Source organism: Micromesistius poutassou (genome assembly GCF_964030765.1).
Source record: "Micromesistius poutassou genome assembly, chromosome: 17".
NCBI lineage: Eukaryota > Metazoa > Chordata > Actinopteri > Gadiformes > Gadidae > Micromesistius > Micromesistius poutassou.
The window spans coordinates 9,430,908-9,451,353 of record NC_140287.1 but is presented as its reverse complement, the minus strand read 5'-3'; the positions used below and the strand labels follow the sequence as shown (position 1 = coordinate 9,451,353).

The following is a 20,446-nucleotide window of genomic DNA, read 5'->3' as shown; positions in this document are numbered from 1 at the left end:
ACTGTGAACTTTTCAACTGGTGGACTGGCCCTCCCTCCAAACCCGCCGACTGCGACACTGGCTCCAGTTTATTTATAAGACAATACTGGGCAAGGACTTACCTTTCCTCCCTTCTCCATCTCTCCAGAAGCACTTATTGCACAAGATCATCTGAGCTTATCAAACTTACCATCCCACGCTCCAGGACTACCTTTGGCCGAAACTCCTTTCATTTTGCAGCAGCTTTTGACTGGAACACCATTCAAGACACCCTCAAACTTACAGCCCTTATATCACAGTATGCCTTCAAGCAGAAACTTAACAATGTTTTAGTACAGTGGTTCTCAAACTATGGTACGCGTACCACTGGTGGTACGTGATGCGCTATTAAGTGGTACAGTGTACAAAGTGGTAGCACTAGAACAGACACAGAGACATACACGCACACAAGTGAGAATCCCGTCTGCCTGCAATCCAACACAATAATCCCGTCCGCCCGCAATCCAACACAATAATCCCGCCCGCAATCCAACTCCCGCCCGCAATCCAACTCCCCTCCCCCCCCCACCCTGTTATAATGTAAGCATTATAAAGTTCTACAGAGTCTCACTCCGGCCAAAAACCAAAAGTTGCCAACCCTGCAGGGGGGCACCACACATTGCTACCTGGTCTGTGGGAAAGACTGCATACATACATACATACATACATACATACATACATACATACATCAAAATACTAGGACGAATGGAAATATGTTAACCAAAAGATCATTAAAAAAAATTTAAATAAGTTTTGCCTTTCCTGTAATATTTTTGTTTCAATATCAGCCGACCACATCACATCACATCAGTGCGAAAAAGTCTTGTCTTCACTTTCCATCATAAAAACAAAATACAGAAGCAGGATTGATGCTGAGCCACACCTGAGAATGAAGCTGATCTCAATGTATGTATACTACATATATGTAGACATCGCAGGACTGTGTTTGCAGAGGCAGGCGTGCCCGTCTCATGAGGCTTATGGAAGTTCAGTTATCAGTGGGCTGGCCAACTTTCAATATTATTTGTATTTAGCCTTACATTTCCAAACAGGTTGTTGGTACACAGTTGTTATTCTTAATGTTCTCACTTGTGTGCGTGTGTGTCTCTGTGTCTGTTCTAGTACTACCACTTTGTACAGCTGACCACAGTTGACAATGAATAATATATATTTTAAGACTAAATGTGCCTCCGGCGTGAACTGTGTGTAGCAGAATAGGGCCGCAGGCATACGCTACTGTAGTTTGTTATATTTTATAACATTGTTCCTAACGATGGTACTTGGGGAGACAAATATTTTCTGAGGTGGTACGCGGTATAAAAAGTTTGAAGTTGCTCCTGTTGATTCCCCAGTTTCTCACTTGCATACACCCTTCACACACAATATAACATTGACACATCTTAATTTATTTTCTCCACCCAGACACACTCATCTGCTCGCACACGCACACACACGAACATGCATGCACACGCAAACACACATCCCTTCATTTTTGTATTTGTTAATTGTTATTTGTACCTGTACTCCTGTTGGGGCCTCTTGGACCAGATCAACATTGAAAATAAGAAACTGTTCTTAATTGTTTTTATCTGGAAAAATAAAGGTTACAACATAACATTTCCTGGTAGAGATAATCACACGATTATTCTATTTTTTGTTGTGGTCATCATTATTGTTTTGGACGCAGGTGTCACATATGCACATATATGTTATTTACAAACTGTTGTACATGTAATTACTTTGACTACATTGATATATTCGGTTATTCTGTTTTTTATACTTTTGTATTTTGTCATGTAGGCTAAAAATGTAAGCGGTCACACATTGTGGTGTTTTGTATTTCTACAAGAAATAAATGTATAGTTTTTTTTTATATTTCCCTTAATGTGGTTGTGTATGAATGATTTTAGGGTTATGATGTGGCCATGTTTTGGTGGCACATGAGCCACACTGCAGACCAGAGGGAACATTTCAAGGAAAGATTAGCCCTGGTCAAAGGAGCCATTATTCCCAGGATTTTATGGATTAACATAGGCAGCCACTAACTGTAAAATATTGCACAGTAGTATTGCCTTGTTTGAGTAATGGTTGGGTAGGCATACTTTCAAAAATATTGATTGAATAAAAAAAGTCACCTGCATGTTCTTTTCTCATTGGTTGAGTTTATAGTTGGGTGGAGTTAGGACTTGGGTCTGGGTAGCCCAATAAACGGGACTCCTTCAAAGCAGCAGCCGGCAGCAGAACTATTCATAGAACGAAGGAAAGTACTTGAGTAAGGTTGTTGCATTGCCTTTTCGTCAACTATTCACACGTCTCGTGATGCTGGGGAGAGCAATACTTTCTGACGGTTGATGTATCAAAGTTTTCAATATTCTGAGTTCAAGTATTTAGGGTGCTATAAGATAATCTGTAGTTTCGTAATTATTATAATTTGTTGCTGAAGCGAGCAGACTGGGTGTTAATACCAGAAGAAACAACGGAACACATTTGGGATTAGGAAACACCATGACTCCTGTGGCCACACAGTTGACCAAGCGACGCTGGGTGATGCTGTTTCTGTTCACAAGTTACTCCATGTGTAACGCGTTTCAATGGCTCCAGTACGGAATCATTAATAACATATTCATGAGATTCTACAACGTGAACTCTTTCGCTATAGACTGGATGTCAATGGTGTTCATGCTCACCTACATCCCCTTCATATTCCCGACCATCTGGCTCCTGGATAAAACCGGACTCCGAGTGATGGCTATCGTGGCTTCTTCTATTAATTGCCTTGGAGCCTGGATAAAGGTGGCCAGCGTCAGGCCCGATTTATTCTGGGTCACGATGCTCGGCCAGTTTGCGGCTGCCATCTCCCAGGTGTTCATACTGGGAATGCCCTCCCGCGTCGCATCGGTCTGGTTCGGCCCCGATGAGGTCTCATCCGCCTCCTCAATTGGAGTCGCGGGGAATCAAGTAAGTAATCTGCCACCCATCATGGGTTCTCCATTAATAACGTCGTGTAATAACATGGGTCACCATCACCCATGTTATTAGAGTCCCTTTCTTTTTATTTTTTTGGCCATTCTGTTGGCCTAGAGTAACATTCTTATGACGAGGCTTACAAAAACATCAAATGAAAAGCACAAGTAGCAATGTTCTGTATAAAATAAAATACCAAATGAAGGGCACAGAGTGCGCAGGGGGTCCCGTCAGAGTATTCGGTATTCTCTCTCTGTGATATATTTATTTGTACATATACCTAATTGCCATACACTACGAATCCCAAATAGAGGTGTGCTATAATTGCGTTGGGATGCAACTCCCCCATCGTACCTATAGGTTGTGCTGTTGCTTTAGGTTTGAATAGATAGCCGAGATATCTGTTAATTGGCGTAGCCTGTCTTTACCCAGACCAGCGTCCTAAGGGGAGGGGATCCCCGGGATAGCCTCTGCTTATCACTAACCGCATCCAGTAAACTGCAGATATTTCCCCGCTTTCTTCCAGTGGCCCTTTTGGCCACCCTGCCACGATGTCACCTCGGAGGCTGCGATGCCCCGCGATCGCCTTGGACATTACCTGTTGATTTACAATCTCTAGTTTTTGTAGATCTATTTATCTTCGTCTAACCTGACAGAATGGCCCTTGATGCTCTAAACTTGGATTCTGGAACCGACGTTGGGGAAGACATCCAAAGTGAGTCTTCCCTCTCCTTTATTCTCCATACGTTTGTACAAACGACGCTGGGTGATGCTGTTCCTGTTCAGCAGTTACTCCATGTGTGACGCGTTTCAATGGCTCCAGTACGGAATCATTAATAACATATTCATGAGATTCTACAACGTGAACTCGTTCGCTATAGACTGGACGTCAATGGTGTTCATGCTCACCTACATCCCCTTCATATTCCCGACCATCTGGTTCCTGGATAAAACCGGACTCCGAGTGATGGCCATCGTGGCTTCTTTTATGAACTTCCTTGGAAGCTGGATAAAGGTTGCCAGCGTCAGGCCTGATTTATTCTGGGTCACGATGCTCGGCCAGTTTGCGGCTGCCCTCTCCCAGGTGTTCATGGGAATGCCCTCCCGCGTCGCGTCGGTCTGGTTCGGCCCCGATGAGGTCTCATCTCCTCCATTGGAGTCGCGGGGAATCAAGTAGGCCTAAGTTAAAGACTAAATAACATCCAATCTGCCAACCTTCATACGATGGGAAAAGTGTGAGTTTTATCACACACACACACACACACACACACACACACACACACACACACACACACACACACACACACACACACACACACACACACACACACACACACACACACACACACACACACCATCATTGGCGATCACTTGGAGTCGAGTATGGTGTGCGGGTAGGATGACGATGGTTAACCTTTTGCCTGGGGTGAACCGGTTTGAGAAAGCAGTGACCCCCTTATTTATATGTAACAATGCACATGCTACTTGCCACCTAGATAGCTGCGATACTCTACTTACTTTAATTTATGCACCCACCCTTATTAACAGACAAATGCCTGTCAATAAGATCCAGAAAAGGATGCAGGGAAGTGAGTTTGAAAAACCGGTTCTACTGGTTTACTCTCATTGAGTGTGGGTGGTGATGGCTGATGGTTTAACCGGTTTCACCCTGATTACTTATTAATGCGTGTGTCAACCTCACAATAGTCCAATCAGACTCAACCAGGTAAGGCTGCACATACCCCCAACACCACATTGAGGCTGGGGAGAAACTTAAACAACAGACTCTTTTCAGGGTTACCATACCTACCATACCATACATATATGTAAAAAACCAACCCCCAAAGCGGTCCTCACTCCTCCCCGGGCTGACTCGCCACCCCACCCTCACCCTCCATCCTGGAGACCGAAGGCCCGGGCTGGTGGAGGTGTTGGTGGATGTGGACGTGACAGGGGTGTCTGGACGGGGTGGGTGGAGGTTCAGCTGGGCTGAGGTGGCAGCTCCTCGGAGGGCTGGTGGCTGACGCCATCTCTGTGACACACTCTCACAGTATAGATCTGTTCGGTGAGAGCGCAGGAATCGCTGGCCTTTATGTACATATCTCCCACCTTTAAGGACCAATTGCCTTACAGAGAGGGGGTCAAATGGTGCTCCCCTTTCCCTAAGGATAATAGCCCTCTGAGGATAGGTTGAAACACACTCTCTGTGAAACTGTTCTGGGCTCACTCTGCTAGAGAGGAGAATGGTGTATGCACACAATAAATAGGGCATTTTCTACAACTATTATGTGTCCTTTTTTGCATTTAGAAGTCTCATCTGGCCTTAGTGCAATATATCGTTACAAAATTGCCACAACAATGTCTACCTAAACCAATGAGAAGCTATTAATCAAGAAATAGATTATGTAGGTGATGAAATATTATAAAAATTAATGAATGTGCAGCATGTATTTCAAAGAATTAAGATAGTGACAAAGAAAGACACGTTTCCCACCCGTAGGGCTGCTTATTTTTAAATCAAGTGCCGACTATAACGCTATGGTTAACGTGAGTCCAGGATTTTTTGGAGATCTATAGAATTTGAGAAGAGCACTCCTAACATGATCCCTTCCTAAATTCAGCTAAATTAGAAATAAAATATTGACTTGATTTAGTTTGTTTTCTAGAAGTCGTGACAGGCAACGGAAACACATAAAACAACAGAAAAGGCTTCTTTTTTTTTGACATCTGAAAACGGTGAGAATGAATCAAGCATTTTGACATAGGCCTACTGTCCAAGGAGAAAGATAAGACTGCCAGCGAAGGACAGTAGGCCTATAGGAGAAGGAAGTCTGATTAGATGACCCATCTAATCTTAGTTGAAGATTGAATGTGAAAATTTTATTTCGTTATTTGCCTATTGAGTTTGACGCACTTGAAGCTAGTTGTATTCTTGTTTTGTAGCCTAACTTAATAGAACAGAAATACAATTTCGAACTTTTAACTGAATAGAACTGTAGCCTATGATTTTAACTATAACACAATCATATATTCGATTAAATCAAGAACGTTAAACAACACATAAGCCACATAATTCAAAGATGGGTAGCCTATGGCTATCTTTCTAAAATGGGCATATTGATTGAGGAATACAGATACCGTCAACATTTTGAAAACGAATCAGCAAGGGGGACGAACCGATTAATCAAGAGCAGTGGGAAGCAGGCTGGGTATTCTGGGGGTTTGAGTGTGAGTGGATTATGGCGTAGCTCGTTTCATCCCTCACAATGGGGTCGCCGCCTATTCTTATAGGTGTAGTAAGGTAGCCAATGAACTGGGTTTGTTTTTACGCGGCAGAAGTAGGGCTGCTTAAATGTGGGATAACCGTGGAAACGACCGTGTGGAATCATTATTTTTTTTTTATGCTGGAGAAAGCGGTGGTCTTTTGTAAATTGTGGATCTTACTTTTTACTTTTTTTTCCCCCCTTTCGTTTAAGAAGGGCTATTTATAGCTATTTATTGCAACTGGGAAATGGATGTTAAGGCCGATGCAAACGATAGAACAATTGTGGTATTAGGCAAAAACATGCCTCCTGTGGCCACACAGTTGTACAAGCGACGATGGGCACTGCTGTTTCTCTTCACCAGTTACTCCATGTGTAACGCGTTTCAATGGATCCAGTACTCAATAATCAATAACATATTCATGAGATTCTACAACGTGAACTCGTTCGCTATAGACTGGATGTCAATGGTGTTCATGCTCACCTACATCCCCTTCATATTCCTGGCCATCTGGCTTCTGGATAAAACCGGACTTCGAGTGATAGCCATCGTAGCTTCTTCTATTAATTGCCTTGGAGCCTGGATAAAGGTGGCCAGTGTCAGGCCCGATTTATTCTGGGTCGGGATCCTGGGCCAGTTTGCGTCTGCCCTGGCCCAGGTGCTCATACTGGGAATGCCCTCCCGCATAGCGTCGGTCTGGTTCGGCTCCCATGAGGTCTCCACCGCCGTATCCATCGCAGTCGCGGGGAATCAAGTAAGTTAAAGACACTGTGGACATTCTGCGATGTTATTTATGGGCTTGCTGTGGTTTGTGTGCGGACGTCCGTGTAGGCTGTTTCTAGAATTTATTATGTAGGCTAATCTATAGAAAAAATATAGAATATAATATCCTATTCGACCTATTATTTTATTTATTTAATTTGTCTTTCTTCTCAAACCGACTCTTTATGGAGTTGCAACTCTTTTTCTCCTATCTGTAGATGCGTATGAGTTAGTGTGTTATGACACACACACACACACACACACACACACGCACACGCACACGCACGCGCACGCATGCGCACATGCACGCATGCGTGCAAGCGCTCACAGTCGCGTGTAAACAAAAAAAACACGCACTGCATTTTTGGAGTGAAGCTAGTGAAGGAAATGACGTGCGGGGCGTTCCGCCGTCGTGAGTATTCAGTGTTGCTGTAGTGGCGGTCAGGCTCCTGGCTCCAGGTATGTGAGGCTCCTATTTTTCCCCTCACTCAACTCCGGAGGACTTTTATCTGATCGAGTTCACACTCCGACTAATCCGACTTCAAACAGTGCATCAAATTGCGTTAGTCAGCTGTCGACGTCTAGGTTCGATGTTGTGTTCAAACAACTTTATAGAAAGTCTATAATAGCTAATATCGAGGTTTGTTTGGGCAGTTTTGTAGGTGGGGAAAACATATCGTGACTTTTTTAAACCTCTTGACTTAAGCAATGTGTTAGTTAGAAACAATGACGCTGCTGTTCTGCGGGTTTTCTGTAGGCTGTAGGCTGCAGGACGCACAGCGTTAACACTATAGAGACACGAATCATAATGGTCACATGCCTTGGGATTCGATGCTTCGAACTATGCCGATGCTACCATGTTTAGTTTATTGTGAACTTTTCACTGGTAAAGTGAGAGGATATGCTCTTTGGTTTTTCCGAACGCGAGTCTCCTTGGTTTCTCCTGCGAAACTAAATAGCTTTATTTTTTTCACTCTCATTCTTGGAAGTAACCGGCCGGAAGATAGAAAGTGAATTTGCATACTATCGCAGTTTAAAAATCTTTTATTTTTATTTTTATCGATTGGACATTCAGTAGTGTAACAAACACATGATGTAGCTTGTACATAGCAGAACCCATATTAACAACAGGGAAGAAAGTTGTAAAGTTAGTTTTTTCATGACTTAGGACCTATCATCCTATATCATACAGGCCTATGACACTTCCTATCACACATTTATCTCCCACTACGAGTGTGAGAGAACATGAACATTCTTAAGTAGTCAAAATAGTTTGTTTCTCTCGCCTAAAGAACTATATTTGCAAATATTTTTTTAGTCTTCTTCAGCATATATTTCTGATGACCCTGCAGTCTGGAGAATTATTGCCAGTGGACTTTTGTTCCTCTTTCATGTGGTCACCTTTGCTTCCCCCCATAATTGCCATTCTCATAATAAAGAATCATAGTTACCATAGTTAAATCGTAAAAGTTGAGTTATATACACCCGGTGTTCTTGAGTAGTGCAACCTAGAAAAGAAGGTGGGAGTCTCTAGAGATGCAAGTTCCACCATTATTTTGTCACATGACTTACGTGAGGACACAGTGAAGAACACTGGTCAAGTGTGTCAGGGCGAAACAGGGTTGGCTTGTTGGAACACCACATGCTGTATTTAAACTATTTCCCTGAATTAATCCACAGTTATTATTCAGGGAGTCGTGTTCCGGAGCACCTTTTGTGAGCTAACTCACAAACAAGAGGATACTTCTTTCTAAAACACCCTACAGAATGGAGGAATAGCGTGCTTCTCGACAAACGAGTATCCAAACATCCAAACTGGTTGGATGGTAATTCCCAGGAGACTCTCACCCTGTGAAAATGCAGCGAGGAAACCAGGTGGGACATTACCACCAGCTGGAGGTGGAGGAGGAGGATGAGGAGGATGGCCTATCCACCGAGCCCTCTGCCCCGGACGGCTCTCCTCTCTTCCCCCTCATGGAGACCCGGCTGTACAAACGACGCTGGCTCATGCTCCTCGTCTTCGGCGTGTTCTCCATGAGCAACGCCTTCATGTGGCTTCAGTACGGCATCATCAGCAACATCTTTGTGCGTTTCTACGGTGTGGACGCCGTCTGCGTCGACTGGCTGTCCATGATCTACTTCCTCACCTACATCCCACTCATCCTGCCCGTCACCTGGTTCCTGGACAACCACGGGCTCCGGGATGTGGTGGTGGTGGGCTCGGCCTTCAACTGCATCGGGGCCTGGATCAAGACGGGCACGGCCCACCCCAACATGTTTGCCGTCACCTTCTTGGGACAGTTTGTGTGTTCGGTGGGCACGGTGTTCCTCCTGGGCATCCCGTCCAGACTGGCCTCCTTGTGGTTTGGCCAACAGGAGGTTTCCACCGCCTGTTCCATTGGTGTTTTGGGGAACCAGGTCTGTCGTTGTTTACCCACTGGGCTCAAAGAGCCGCATGCCAACTTTTGCGTGTTTGTGTTCACCTCAACCTACTGTTGTAATCTTTTGAGGCGGTGTGTATGAGAAATGCTTTGCACGATAGTTTACTGTGGGTGTGTTGTGTGCGGGATAGGGCTCAGCACAATTTCTAACAGCAATGCTTTGCGAACACTTTAGGGATCTTTTCTATGCCCCCATGGGCCCTCCTAAATGCATGATCGCTTTCCTTGAATGCTTTTTCTCTTGCAAAAGCTAATTTCTTCCTTCTGTTACTACAAGCTGTTTATCACTGGGCTTCCAGAAGTGAATCTCTCTCTCTCTCTGCTTGGGTAACAATTGGAAGAGCACAAATTACAGCCAGTGGCCCTCCCATCATAGAAAGATGTCACAATGCACTTTGTTATGTTTAGTTTCTACTTTGTGAGTCTTCCTCAAACATGTCAAGGGAGAAACTTTTATGATGGGTTTGTGAAATGAGCATCACTAAATCCACAAAAAGCTTTATGTAAATGTCTGCTTTGTTTATCAGTCGCGTTGGGATTTTATTTTGGCAGTGGGGGAGATTTGTTTACTTTATCCAGATTTCAGTAAGCGGTATCTTTATTCTAATTAGGTTTTGGGGAGCCACGACAACCGACTTTCACTACTCAAACCTCTGTTTCCTACCGATCACGCTTCTTTGGCTTGGGTGAATGCACGCTACAAGTGTCCATCTCAGTGATCCAAGGAGAGCCCTGTGTTCCTTGCTTAACTGAACTGAACATTACTACATCCCGAGCTGGGAGGTGGTTGAACTGTTCATATTGAGAGGGTGGTGTGTTGTTCACAACGGGTGACCTACATCTCGGGCCAGAGAATTTTTTTTAAATGCAGAATAACAGTTCCTCAGCAGATTTGCCTCGAGAAGTGGTTGAGTTGTAATGTGTGGCGTAGAAGGAGAGATTGTCTAAACTATGTGGGCTATTTAGCTGCAATCTCGTCCCACGTTTTTCTAATTTGTATCAGGGAAAGACCCTTGCAGAACGCGAAAGGAGTTTGCAGTGCAACCCTGATGACCTTCAACGGTCTCTTCCTTTGTACTTTATATACTCTTTAAGATTAATAAAACATAACGCATGCATTTTTTCTGTAACACGCACCGGCTGAATGGCACTTAAAGAATGCTTTGAGGTGTGTGTGTGTGTGTGTGTGTGTGTGTGTGTGTGTGTGTGTGTGTGTGTGTGTGTGTGTGTGTGTGTGTGTGTGTGTGTGTGTGTGTGTGTGTGTGTGTGTGTGTGTGTGTGTGTGTGTGGATACTTTGTTAAATCAACACATTTTCTTCTTCCCTCATCACCCCAAGGTGGGCATCGCCATCGGGTTCCTGTTGCCCCCCATCCTGGTGCCCAATGTGGACGATGTGGAGGAGCTGGCGTACCACATCAGCGTCATGTTCTACATCACCGCTGGAGTGGCCACCGTCATCTTCGTCCTGGTGGTCATTGGTAAGTCCTCCGCGCAGATTCTGAAAAGCGTCAATTCAAGTCAATTCTTGATTTATCTTTACTTTGTAATGATCCCACAGTCCAGACAGTCTCTGATTCCTTTACCCTCCAGTCTGGTGTAGGAAACAAAATATGAAGTTATTAAATTACGCTTCCCTTTGTGTCTTAAATTGTTACAATGGCGATTGTGTATGGCTAGAAGCAAAGGCACATGCGTCATACCAGTCCTCCCACTGTTTCACACTGTCAGAGCATCGTTGTCAACAACCGTCTGGGTGAGCAGCAGCCGTGGTAATCGGTGTAATTGCTGCTCCTGGCCATATCTTCGCTCAGCACTCTAGGCTCAGTCACCTCACTGCTCTCACCTCCTCATGGGAGTGGAACTGACTGGCAGTCAGAGAAGCACACCAATGTAACAATGCACCTTGAGAAAGTAGGCCGGTGTCGGTTGACTGTTATTAAGGTTGGGTTTGGTTATGTTAGGTCTTGTTTCTGTTTGGTCATGTTTGGGTTAACCCTAACCCTAACCCCATTGATGGATTGTTGAGCGAAAATAGAGACAGATATCTATCTCCATTTACAACGTTGTGGAAATGCTGGCCAAACACATTGTTTCCTGCTCCAACTGTCTCTGAACTTTGGCAGTGATGTGGGTCCCTGACAGACTCTTACTCCAGTACGCTCTAGGGCAATTCGTAGATCTTCAATGGAAAGATATTTTTACTAATGCCCATCCAGCAGGGCCTTGTTCCATCAACGAGGGATATAGTGTATAGATAAATATAGATAGATAAATATGTCCCTGTCTCTTCAAATGTAGACAGTCAACAGGTTGAAATGCTTGTTCTTCCTTGCGGTCACACTCAAATGACCGACTCAATAATTCAGAGTGGCATGGAAAGGCAAGGATAGCCAATACGAGTTAGAAATGGAAATACTCTCACTCTCTGCTCAACTCCTTTTTTATGCTTGGTAGCGCAACACAGTGATTACAATGAAATGACACAAAAGATGAACTTTACACTGGTGATTGACCGTGAACATGTACTGTAATTGAGGTTCCCTGGTGTGTGAAGAAGAGAGAGGAACGTGTAGTTTGATGGGATCATCTGAGGACAAACTTGTCTTGTGTCAGTGATATTGATGAGTTGGGTCTACAATTTAATAAATACATACAAGGGCCCAAATGTTGTCAGATGTGTTGCGTGTGTGTGGAGGAGGTTGTTTCCACGTGGACAGAGATGATGTTTGTGGTTGTGGGCCCCTCCAGTGTTCCAGGAGAAGCCGGAGCTTCCCCCCAGCCAGGCCCAGGCCCAGGCCATGAGCCTCTCCCCGGACCAGTACTCCTACACGGCCTCCATCGGGAGGCTGCTCTGCAACAAGTCCTTCATGCTCCTGGTGCTCACCTACGGTGGGCCTCTCTCTCTATTAAACTTGGTTCAGAGTGTGCGTTAGAGGACAGACAGACGGACAATAAACACAATCAAAAATCAACATGAACACAATAATGTATGTAAGGCTATGGGGGGTGTTCATGTAAGGATGGGTCCCAAACATCCTCCATCAAGCTATTTGTTAGAGATGACAGTTTGGATTATTATTGATCATCATTGAAAAAACAACTTGACATCATGTGACTTAAGGCTCTGTGTCACTTTCTCAGTGAAGCGGTGTGATGTGTCTAATTAGACCAAAGGTACGCTGTAGATTTATAGTCCGGTTTGCATTGTTCCTGTAGATGTTTATACAGACCACAAGACAGCTGATAATAACATAATATGGTAATGTCAGAAAGTAATTATCAGCTGTTTTGAGAGATGCATTTTATTTTATATTTTATATTTAAGCTTAGATTTAAGATTATTTATTGGCACACGTCATATACAAATATACGGTACTACAATTATTTTGATCTGGCTACCCGGCCTAGCGGCAGCAAACCAGACATGATATCTATAAAACACAGTACAATTTAAGCACATATAAATCTTAATAAACAGAATAGAAGCAGTAACAATTATTATAATTATAAGAGCAATAGTGCAATAAAAATGTTTTCAGTCCTTCACTTGGGTTTCATCTGAGTTACTTTAGTAAAATACAGGCTACAGAGGTTTGTCAAAACAATTCAACAAGTTGATACTTTGGACAAAGAACTATGCATTTTCTATGACAACAACAATAAACATAAGCTAGACAACTAGAATACACAGACCCCATCCGTTTGAGAGAATGGATAATGGAACTGGTAAGATGGTGTTGTCTTTGGTCTTTGCAGGGCTGAACGTGGGCTGCTTCTACTCTGGGTCCACGCTGCTCAACCGAATGATCATCGAGCAATACCCGGTGAGTTCCAGCTCCCACTGCCACCATCTCCATCTCCATGTTTATTCAAGTCTGTGCTTTGATGGACTTGGACCGGCTGATCAAGCAATTGGTGTAATAGATGGATTTAGGGAGTTCTTGATAATGTGATCCCTTGATATTTGTATATCTTTTGGTGACTTTGTTAATGTAATTAGCAGAAGTATTCTTTGGTTAATGCTATGCTCCATGTCAACATTGTGCCTCAAAAAAAGCAGTATCCTGCCTGGGTTATTTATCTCTGGTAGACAAACAGATTTAATAAATAACTTATATACGACTGTGAGATGCGTCGGGCGTTTGACCCAAGCACCAGTTAACGCATGACAAACCAGGTCATTCCTGATAAGATGATGAAGGCCATGAGTTTACCTCAGGTTTCTGTTCTAGGGTGAAGAGGTGAATGCTGGTAGAATTGGATTGACGATTGTCATCACCGGCATGGCGGGGTCCCTTATCTGTGGAATATGGATGGACAAAACCAAGACCTACAAGTAAGAGGTTTACCTTGATGAACTCTGAGGCTAAACGACTCTCAGACGGGTAGGTGGATGTATGCTGTTTGCTCTAGCACAGACAAACAATGGTTTCAGAGGTGGAAAATGAACAAACACAGTTAACTTGTGCACACAATGCTCTATTCTAAGTCTCAAGACCTGCTTATGCATATGAGGCTAAATTAATTAACTGTAGTTAACTTTCCAGTAACTTTGCTATGCCAGATCCCCTTTGCCTAACACCATAGCATGTCAAAGCTACGCATAGCTGGCCCCAAAGGTTTTTATAGGAAAGATTCAGTATCTACATCAGAGGATTTGACCTCTAATGACCTTTAGCCAGCTTAAAATATCATGAAGTGCATTGCTTCCTCCTCAAGGTCAGGTCTTCATCCTCAAGGTCAGGTCTTCACTTGACACAGTCGATGAAGAAGCTTGTTTCGAGACGTCTCTATAAATGAAAGCTTTTTCTACAAAGCCGCCAGTCTGTGTCTGATGTGGCTCCTCACTCATTGAAGCTGACGGCTGTTAGGAACGCTCTTGGCTAGATGGAAGGTATATTCTCAGATGAAGGAAGCAGTGCAACTCAAACCTCAGTCACCTGCGCGGCTGGCATTCCTAACCACTTATCTTTTCTAAAAGCATCCGTGAAACGTTTAATACACAAAACAATATAGATAGATGGATATCTGTCATGCTTTTTTTCAATGCAGAATTTGTCATGCAAACTTTTTCTCAAATGTAAGATATAGTTTGAATAAAATGTATTAAAAGAAAGCGGTGATGTGTGATTCAAGATGGTTTGAATTGTAATATTCAGCATTATGAAACGGCTCTACTCAAAGCAACGTTTGGTTTTCTCTACCTTTCTTCTCCAGACAAACCACGTTCGCCGTGTATCTCCTCACCTTCATTGGGATGCTAGTCTACTCCTTCACCCTGAATCTGGGCCACCTGTGGGTCGTGTTTCTGACCGCCGCCATTCTAGGGTACGTACTGATAAACGGTCACCATGGTGACGGCATCCTGTTGTTTATTTTGGTCTACTGGCATGTAGGACACAGTCCTGCTGTGTGACAGACAACACACTGGTCACCTACATTGATATAAAGCCCTGACCTGGCACAAGCCAGAGGGACAACCTCTTGTAATAAGTTGTCTTTGACCCGGGATAATGCAGGTTCTTCATGACGGGATACCTGCCTCTGGGGTTTGAGTTTGCTGTGGAGCTGACCTACCCAGAGTCTGAGGGCACCTCCTCAGGCCTCCTCAACTGTTCTGCTCAGGTCAGTGTGTGTTTGGGGTGGGGGGAGTGACTCATTGGCCGTTTCTCAATACCAAGTACGCGAACTACGGACTCGCGGACTTGGAAGTACGTACTTGGCAAGTCCGGACTTCTAAGTACAGACTTCCGAGGACGCGAGTACGCACCTGCAATTGGAACAGCAGCGGACGTCACCACCTCAGCTCTGTTAACTGCTTTACGGCCTCATGTAGGCATATACTACTGAACAATATAAACAAATTATATAAAACTAAGCCCCAGCCTCTTTCATTTAAAAATGGTATGTAAATATTTTGAATGAATATAAATGAAAAGATATGCTTGTCGTGTGTATTTATATACACACAACTTTTTATATGTAGGGTACAGATGCGCGTGCCTAAATGCCTATGTAGTTAGAGAGTAGACTATTGATATAATAATTACGAAGGAGCGAGAAATTACACAGATTATAATAGAAGCACACACGCACACATGCACGCACGTGCACACGCACGCACGATCGGATGGATCCGACCGGGATTTTCGTTGCCGTTGCGATGGGTTTCCTCTATCAGCGACATATACAATATAAACAAATTATATAAAACAAAACCCCAGCCTCTTTAATTTTAAAATAGTATGTCAATATTTTGAATGAATAGGCCTACATTTTTGTTATATATGTAAAATGTTCCTACATATAGCCTATTATTATAGCTTACATACTTTAAAACATGGGAATGCGAAATGCATCCTGGGATATTTAACGGTCCCAAGTTCACACAAGTTACCTCCGATGCATCCTCGGTAGAACGGCCTCATTGAGAACGCATCGAGAACACTTCCTGGTTTTACGACTGTTCTCGCGTACTTGCGTACTTGGAATTGGAACAGTACTTGGGCTACGACTGATGACGTTTCACGAGAACGCAAGTACATAAGTACAGACGAGAACGCAAAACTGCTGAAGGTTAAGTGTAATTAGTGTAATGAGCAATAGCTCTGAGGTCCTCCTCGTTGGACAAACGCATGTCTCACTCAACAGCTCCTCCTAGCAGAACATGGGTAGTAGATATCAGCCCAATCTGTAGTCTAGTCATACGATACAGAGAGGAGCCTGCTTGGGGCCGCTCCGATTAAAAGGCACTGACCACGCAAAATCAGACCGCTTTGGACCTCTGCTGACTACTGCCATGGCAGAGGCAGAGGCTCTGTTCTGTGACCCATCATACCTCAAGTCTTGCACAAGCCGAGCATTGCTCAGCTTGGCATGAGACTTTGGCTAGGGGGGGATTGGGATTGAGCCTTGGGTTTATGACGGCCACTGTGTTTGTCGTAGGATGACACCACTTTGAAGGTCTTCTGCTAGTGTCAAGCACCTGTCGATGGGACCAATGATTTACAAAGTAAGTTGTTTCGTCTCTCATGGTAACCTTTGAACAAATATCCCTCCAGCTGTTTGGAATCATTTTCACCATCAGCCAAGGAAAGATCATGGATAAATGGGGCACGCTGGCTGGAAACATCTTCCTCTGTGTCTTCCTACTCATAGGGACCATACTGACAGGTAGAGCACACTTTACTTCTTAACAGTTGTTTTCTGTCTAACATGTCTTTTAAACATATATTGTGCTTTTAAATATCAGGATTTTGAGGCCCATATATGCATAGTTAACACGTGGCATCTGTTCACTACAGGCATGTACTTGTGTTGCCCCCTAGTGGCTAAATGATGGTATTTCTTTATTACTGGTTTTCCCTTTGAGCCTATAACATATTTTCCTCAAGTTGTGTAATTCCCTCACATGGACACTGATTCTCACCTGTTTTCTATTCCATCACGCTATAAAACCATGAATACTCACTCTTTTATTGCCTGCATTGTGTTTTTACAACAGGATTCATTAAGTCAGATCTTCGACGGCAAAATGCCAATGCATCATGTGACACACACAGGGGGAGCGTAAGTATACCCCCGTGTGTGTGTGTGTGTGTGTGTGTGTGTGTGTGTGTGTGTGTGTGTGTGTGTGTGTGTGTGTGTGTGTGTGTGTGTGTGTGTGTGTGTGTGTGTGTGTGTGTGTGTGTGTGTGCTTCCGCTGTGCATGTTGGCGTGTGGAGGTGGTGGGCTGCCCTGTTGCATGGCTGCATACTTTGTGGCTCTATTGTAGCAGACACTTAATTCTGAAAGGAGGTGTGCTGCCTGATGGCATGGCTGTCTGATGGCATGACCGCCTTCAGTGGCATCGGAAGGCTCTCTGGGCTGGCTTCTATGACGACAGGCTTCATTATATAATTATATGCAATACAGACACATATTACATAATTAACTTCATATATTGCATACATTACATTTGAACGTGAAATGGAAATACTTAGTTTAGTTGTTTTTTTAAATGGTGCCAACAACTAAATCTGATTTAATAATATTGCTGGGACCCCACTAAACAGGGCAATATCAACTATGAACATTAACAACACAACCATTTTAAATGAATTTAATTCACGCTTTGCATGCGCTTAAAAATGTTCACCTATCTGTTGCAGTACATTCTGAACTAAAACAAAATGATGGCTCACTAATACAAATTTGCCTGTTCTTTGAATGAAAGGATACTTTTGTCTGTTTTAATTCAAGTTATTATAGATTTACCTAAGTTATTTATTCTCCTACAATAGGACTTGAATTGAAGTTACAACTACTTATGGGAAGTGCTAATTGTTATGTGGTATATAGTAATTAGCACATGGTAGGCATTTATGGCAGATAGCATATGGTATACAGGCTATATACCATATGCTAACTGCAATATAGGCTTACCCTGTGCTAACGGCTATATACCTTCTATATAATTTAGCAGCTATATATGATAGCTGGTAGCACAGGATATAAAGTAGTTAGCCAAGGGTAAGCAGGTAAAATATAGTATATAGTGGTTAGCATATGGTATATAGCGGTATGGGGTTTTGTTGGTTGATGAGAGGGTGAAGAGGGCACCGTGGATGCTGGCGCCTGAATCCCCAGCTATGGTTGCAGCCTACAGGTTCCGTGTGTTCGGCGCAGGAGTATGGGGCCACATCATCCAGGGGCTTCAGCAACAGCGTTTATGACAGTAGCCCTCTGCCTCATTAAAACAGAACGTACACATACGCTCAGGTAGGGCCTTCTGGTACCTGATGGTGAAGCAAAACAAAAGACCACATGTTCAAAAATACACACAAAAACAAATGACACTTTATCTTTATAATATACTAAAAATAATAAACACAGTTCAACTCTGATGAGATACATATTCTAAGAATACATTTTTAATGATGTAATGACTATTTTCCATGGAGTTTTCTCCACTTTGTAACTTTAACTCCAAAGTAAAGTCTTGGGTTTAGCCAGGGGTCTGCGCCCAGTGATAAAGCCCATTGGAAATCTAAAATGAACTGAGCCGTTCCAGACTTGTATTTGTGAATCAGTGTGGTGATGTCAGGCTAGTATTCTGTATAGTTTTGGATTAAAAACATCTTATCTCATTAATCACAGGGGTATCTCTTTGGTGAGGTCATGTACATCTTTACTGATCTGTACTTTATCCAGTTTAAATGACTGCAGTGATATGTTAATTTATGAGGTTTTTGTGATGCATGTGCATTAATGTGGTGTTCCGATTGATTAGTATTCTCTTAAGGCCTCACTGTAGGGTACATGATTTGACTTATTTAGTTAGATTTAGTCAATCAATGATTTATTGATCGATTCATCTCAGATGATAGTATCTTAACACGTAGAGCCTTATTTAACCTCATAACCCAATATAATTGATAATGTGATAAATGGTTAGGCGATAAATGGTGCGATGCACCATTCAGTGCTCTGTTGAAACTGTGCAATCCATCTACTTGAACCATGCTTGGGCAAATCCATTTTTATTATTTTCTCATTTTACTTATAACTGGACATCAAGGCACATTGAATATTTTAGCTATTACTCATTAAGTTTTTGACCTCAGTGGAAATTGTTTTCTGCGGCTTTCAAGGCTGTTGATTAATTGCTTCCAGGTCGTACATTTTAATTAGTCTGCACATTAGCTTAATGTTTTGATGTAAAATGCAAGTCAATATTTATTTACATTTACATGTATGTGTGATATAGGGAACTATTTGATAAATATTCATTTTGTAATGCTAATCTTTCATACATTTCACAGAAATCGGAATCAAGCCCGGACGAAGGCGTCGTTCATCCTGCGACACTGAAAGAGGACAGGTTGTGAGGCAGGCTTGTTCTAAACGGCATGTCTGAGGAGTCAGACGCTCTTCACAGCCTCGGACAGCATGAAGAATACTCGGGTACATACACAAACATAATCGAGTTGAACAGCAAGGTGATTTCCCCAAATGCTCATGTGAAGAGGAACACATGCAAACTGAATAAGATTGGATGTGTGTGTTTATACTAAAACTATCATACTGTATGGACTTGTGAAGTGTCGAGCAATGGCTGCTAAATAATCCAATCAGGCAGTCGGAGTAAAACTCGGCCTCGGCATTGAGAAAAGTACCCGCCCTAAAGGCTTACGGTTCCATATTTCACCAACGTTTCCCTCCTTATCTGCAAACCCCTGGACTGGTGGAAGCCAAGCCTTTTATCTACTGGTTGATATAGCTTGTTGGCTCAACCAATCTCAGCCTTATAGGAACCAGAGGGTGACCCTCTTACCCAATGCTGGATGTAATTTGACCACAGCAGGGTTCAGTATCACAAGGACAAATGTGTACAAGCTGGTCATGTAAAGTTGCAGCAGTTGTAATTGCACACAGATTATTTTTTATGTGTTAGTCCTGCTGATTTGGGAGTGTTGCCAAGTGCAATTTGAAATGTACTGTTGACACATTTATTAAGGATTGTATTTATTTATTCTTGATCTCTTATTTTATCTGCTCCTTACCAAATTATTTTTCTAATCTTTTTAACTGTTTGTGAATGTTTTTAATATTTTACTGACATTTTGAATTGCTGAATATTCAATTCTTTACATTGATAAAGGTAGTTCTGTGTTAAGAATGTGTATTCTTAACGCTGACATTTCTGTGATGGCTGTTTCAAGCACTTCAAATGAATCAATTACATTTTTCTGATTACCTTTCAATCAGCGGGCTAGCCCCGTGCATCTGACAACATTTTAAAGGTGAAACCTAAGTCTGTGTTTACTATTGTTTAAATATGCTGGTGTGGATGCGTGGGAAATATGCATTGTAAACCTGCTTACATGCATCATATGATAATGAAAAGACAACTTGCATCAAGCAACTGTTTAATAATTTACAGTGGATGCATTTTATGTAATATATTGGTGATTGGTGAAGTTACTTGTTTTCATAAAGTATGAAATAAAATCAA

The 20,446-nt window shown here is 42.8% G+C and overlaps 1 protein-coding gene across 2 annotated transcripts; it reads left to right on the top strand.

Annotated features, from left to right (window-relative positions):
* The first annotated feature begins 7,432 nt into the window (after nt 1–7,432).
* On the top strand, nt 7,433–20,389 carry flvcr2a (FLVCR choline and putative heme transporter 2a). Of its 2 annotated transcripts, XM_084481854.1 has the most exons (12): nt 7,433–7,467; nt 8,689–9,426; nt 10,787–10,928; nt 12,199–12,339; nt 13,207–13,274; nt 13,683–13,786; nt 14,668–14,778; nt 14,970–15,075; nt 16,512–16,623; nt 16,955–17,019; nt 18,091–18,210; nt 19,254–20,389. In XM_084481854.1, the coding sequence occupies exons 2-11, from the start codon at nt 8,866–8,868 to the stop codon at nt 18,184–18,186; spliced, it is 1,506 nt and encodes a 501-aa protein (XP_084337980.1). In that variant the 5' UTR covers nt 7,433–7,467; nt 8,689–8,865; the 3' UTR covers nt 18,187–18,210; nt 19,254–20,389. The 2 variants fall into 2 exon arrangements, with proteins under 2 accessions (XP_084337980.1, XP_084337981.1); XM_084481855.1 differs by lacking the exon at nt 18,091–18,210.
* The last annotated feature ends 57 nt before the right edge of the window (nt 20,390–20,446 follow it).

Bases quoted from the DNA above. Each gene is read 5' to 3' on its own strand.
- flvcr2a (XM_084481854.1), top strand. From the start codon at position 8,866: ATGCAGCGAGGAAACCAGGTGGGACATTACCACCAGCTGGAGGTGGAG. The intron at 14,779-14,969 runs GTACGTACTGAT...GGGATAATGCAG, and splicing joins CTGACCGCCGCCATTCTAGG to GTTCTTCATGACGGGATACC. The intron at 16,624-16,954 runs GTAGAGCACACT...TTTTTACAACAG, and splicing joins CATAGGGACCATACTGACAG to GATTCATTAAGTCAGATCTT.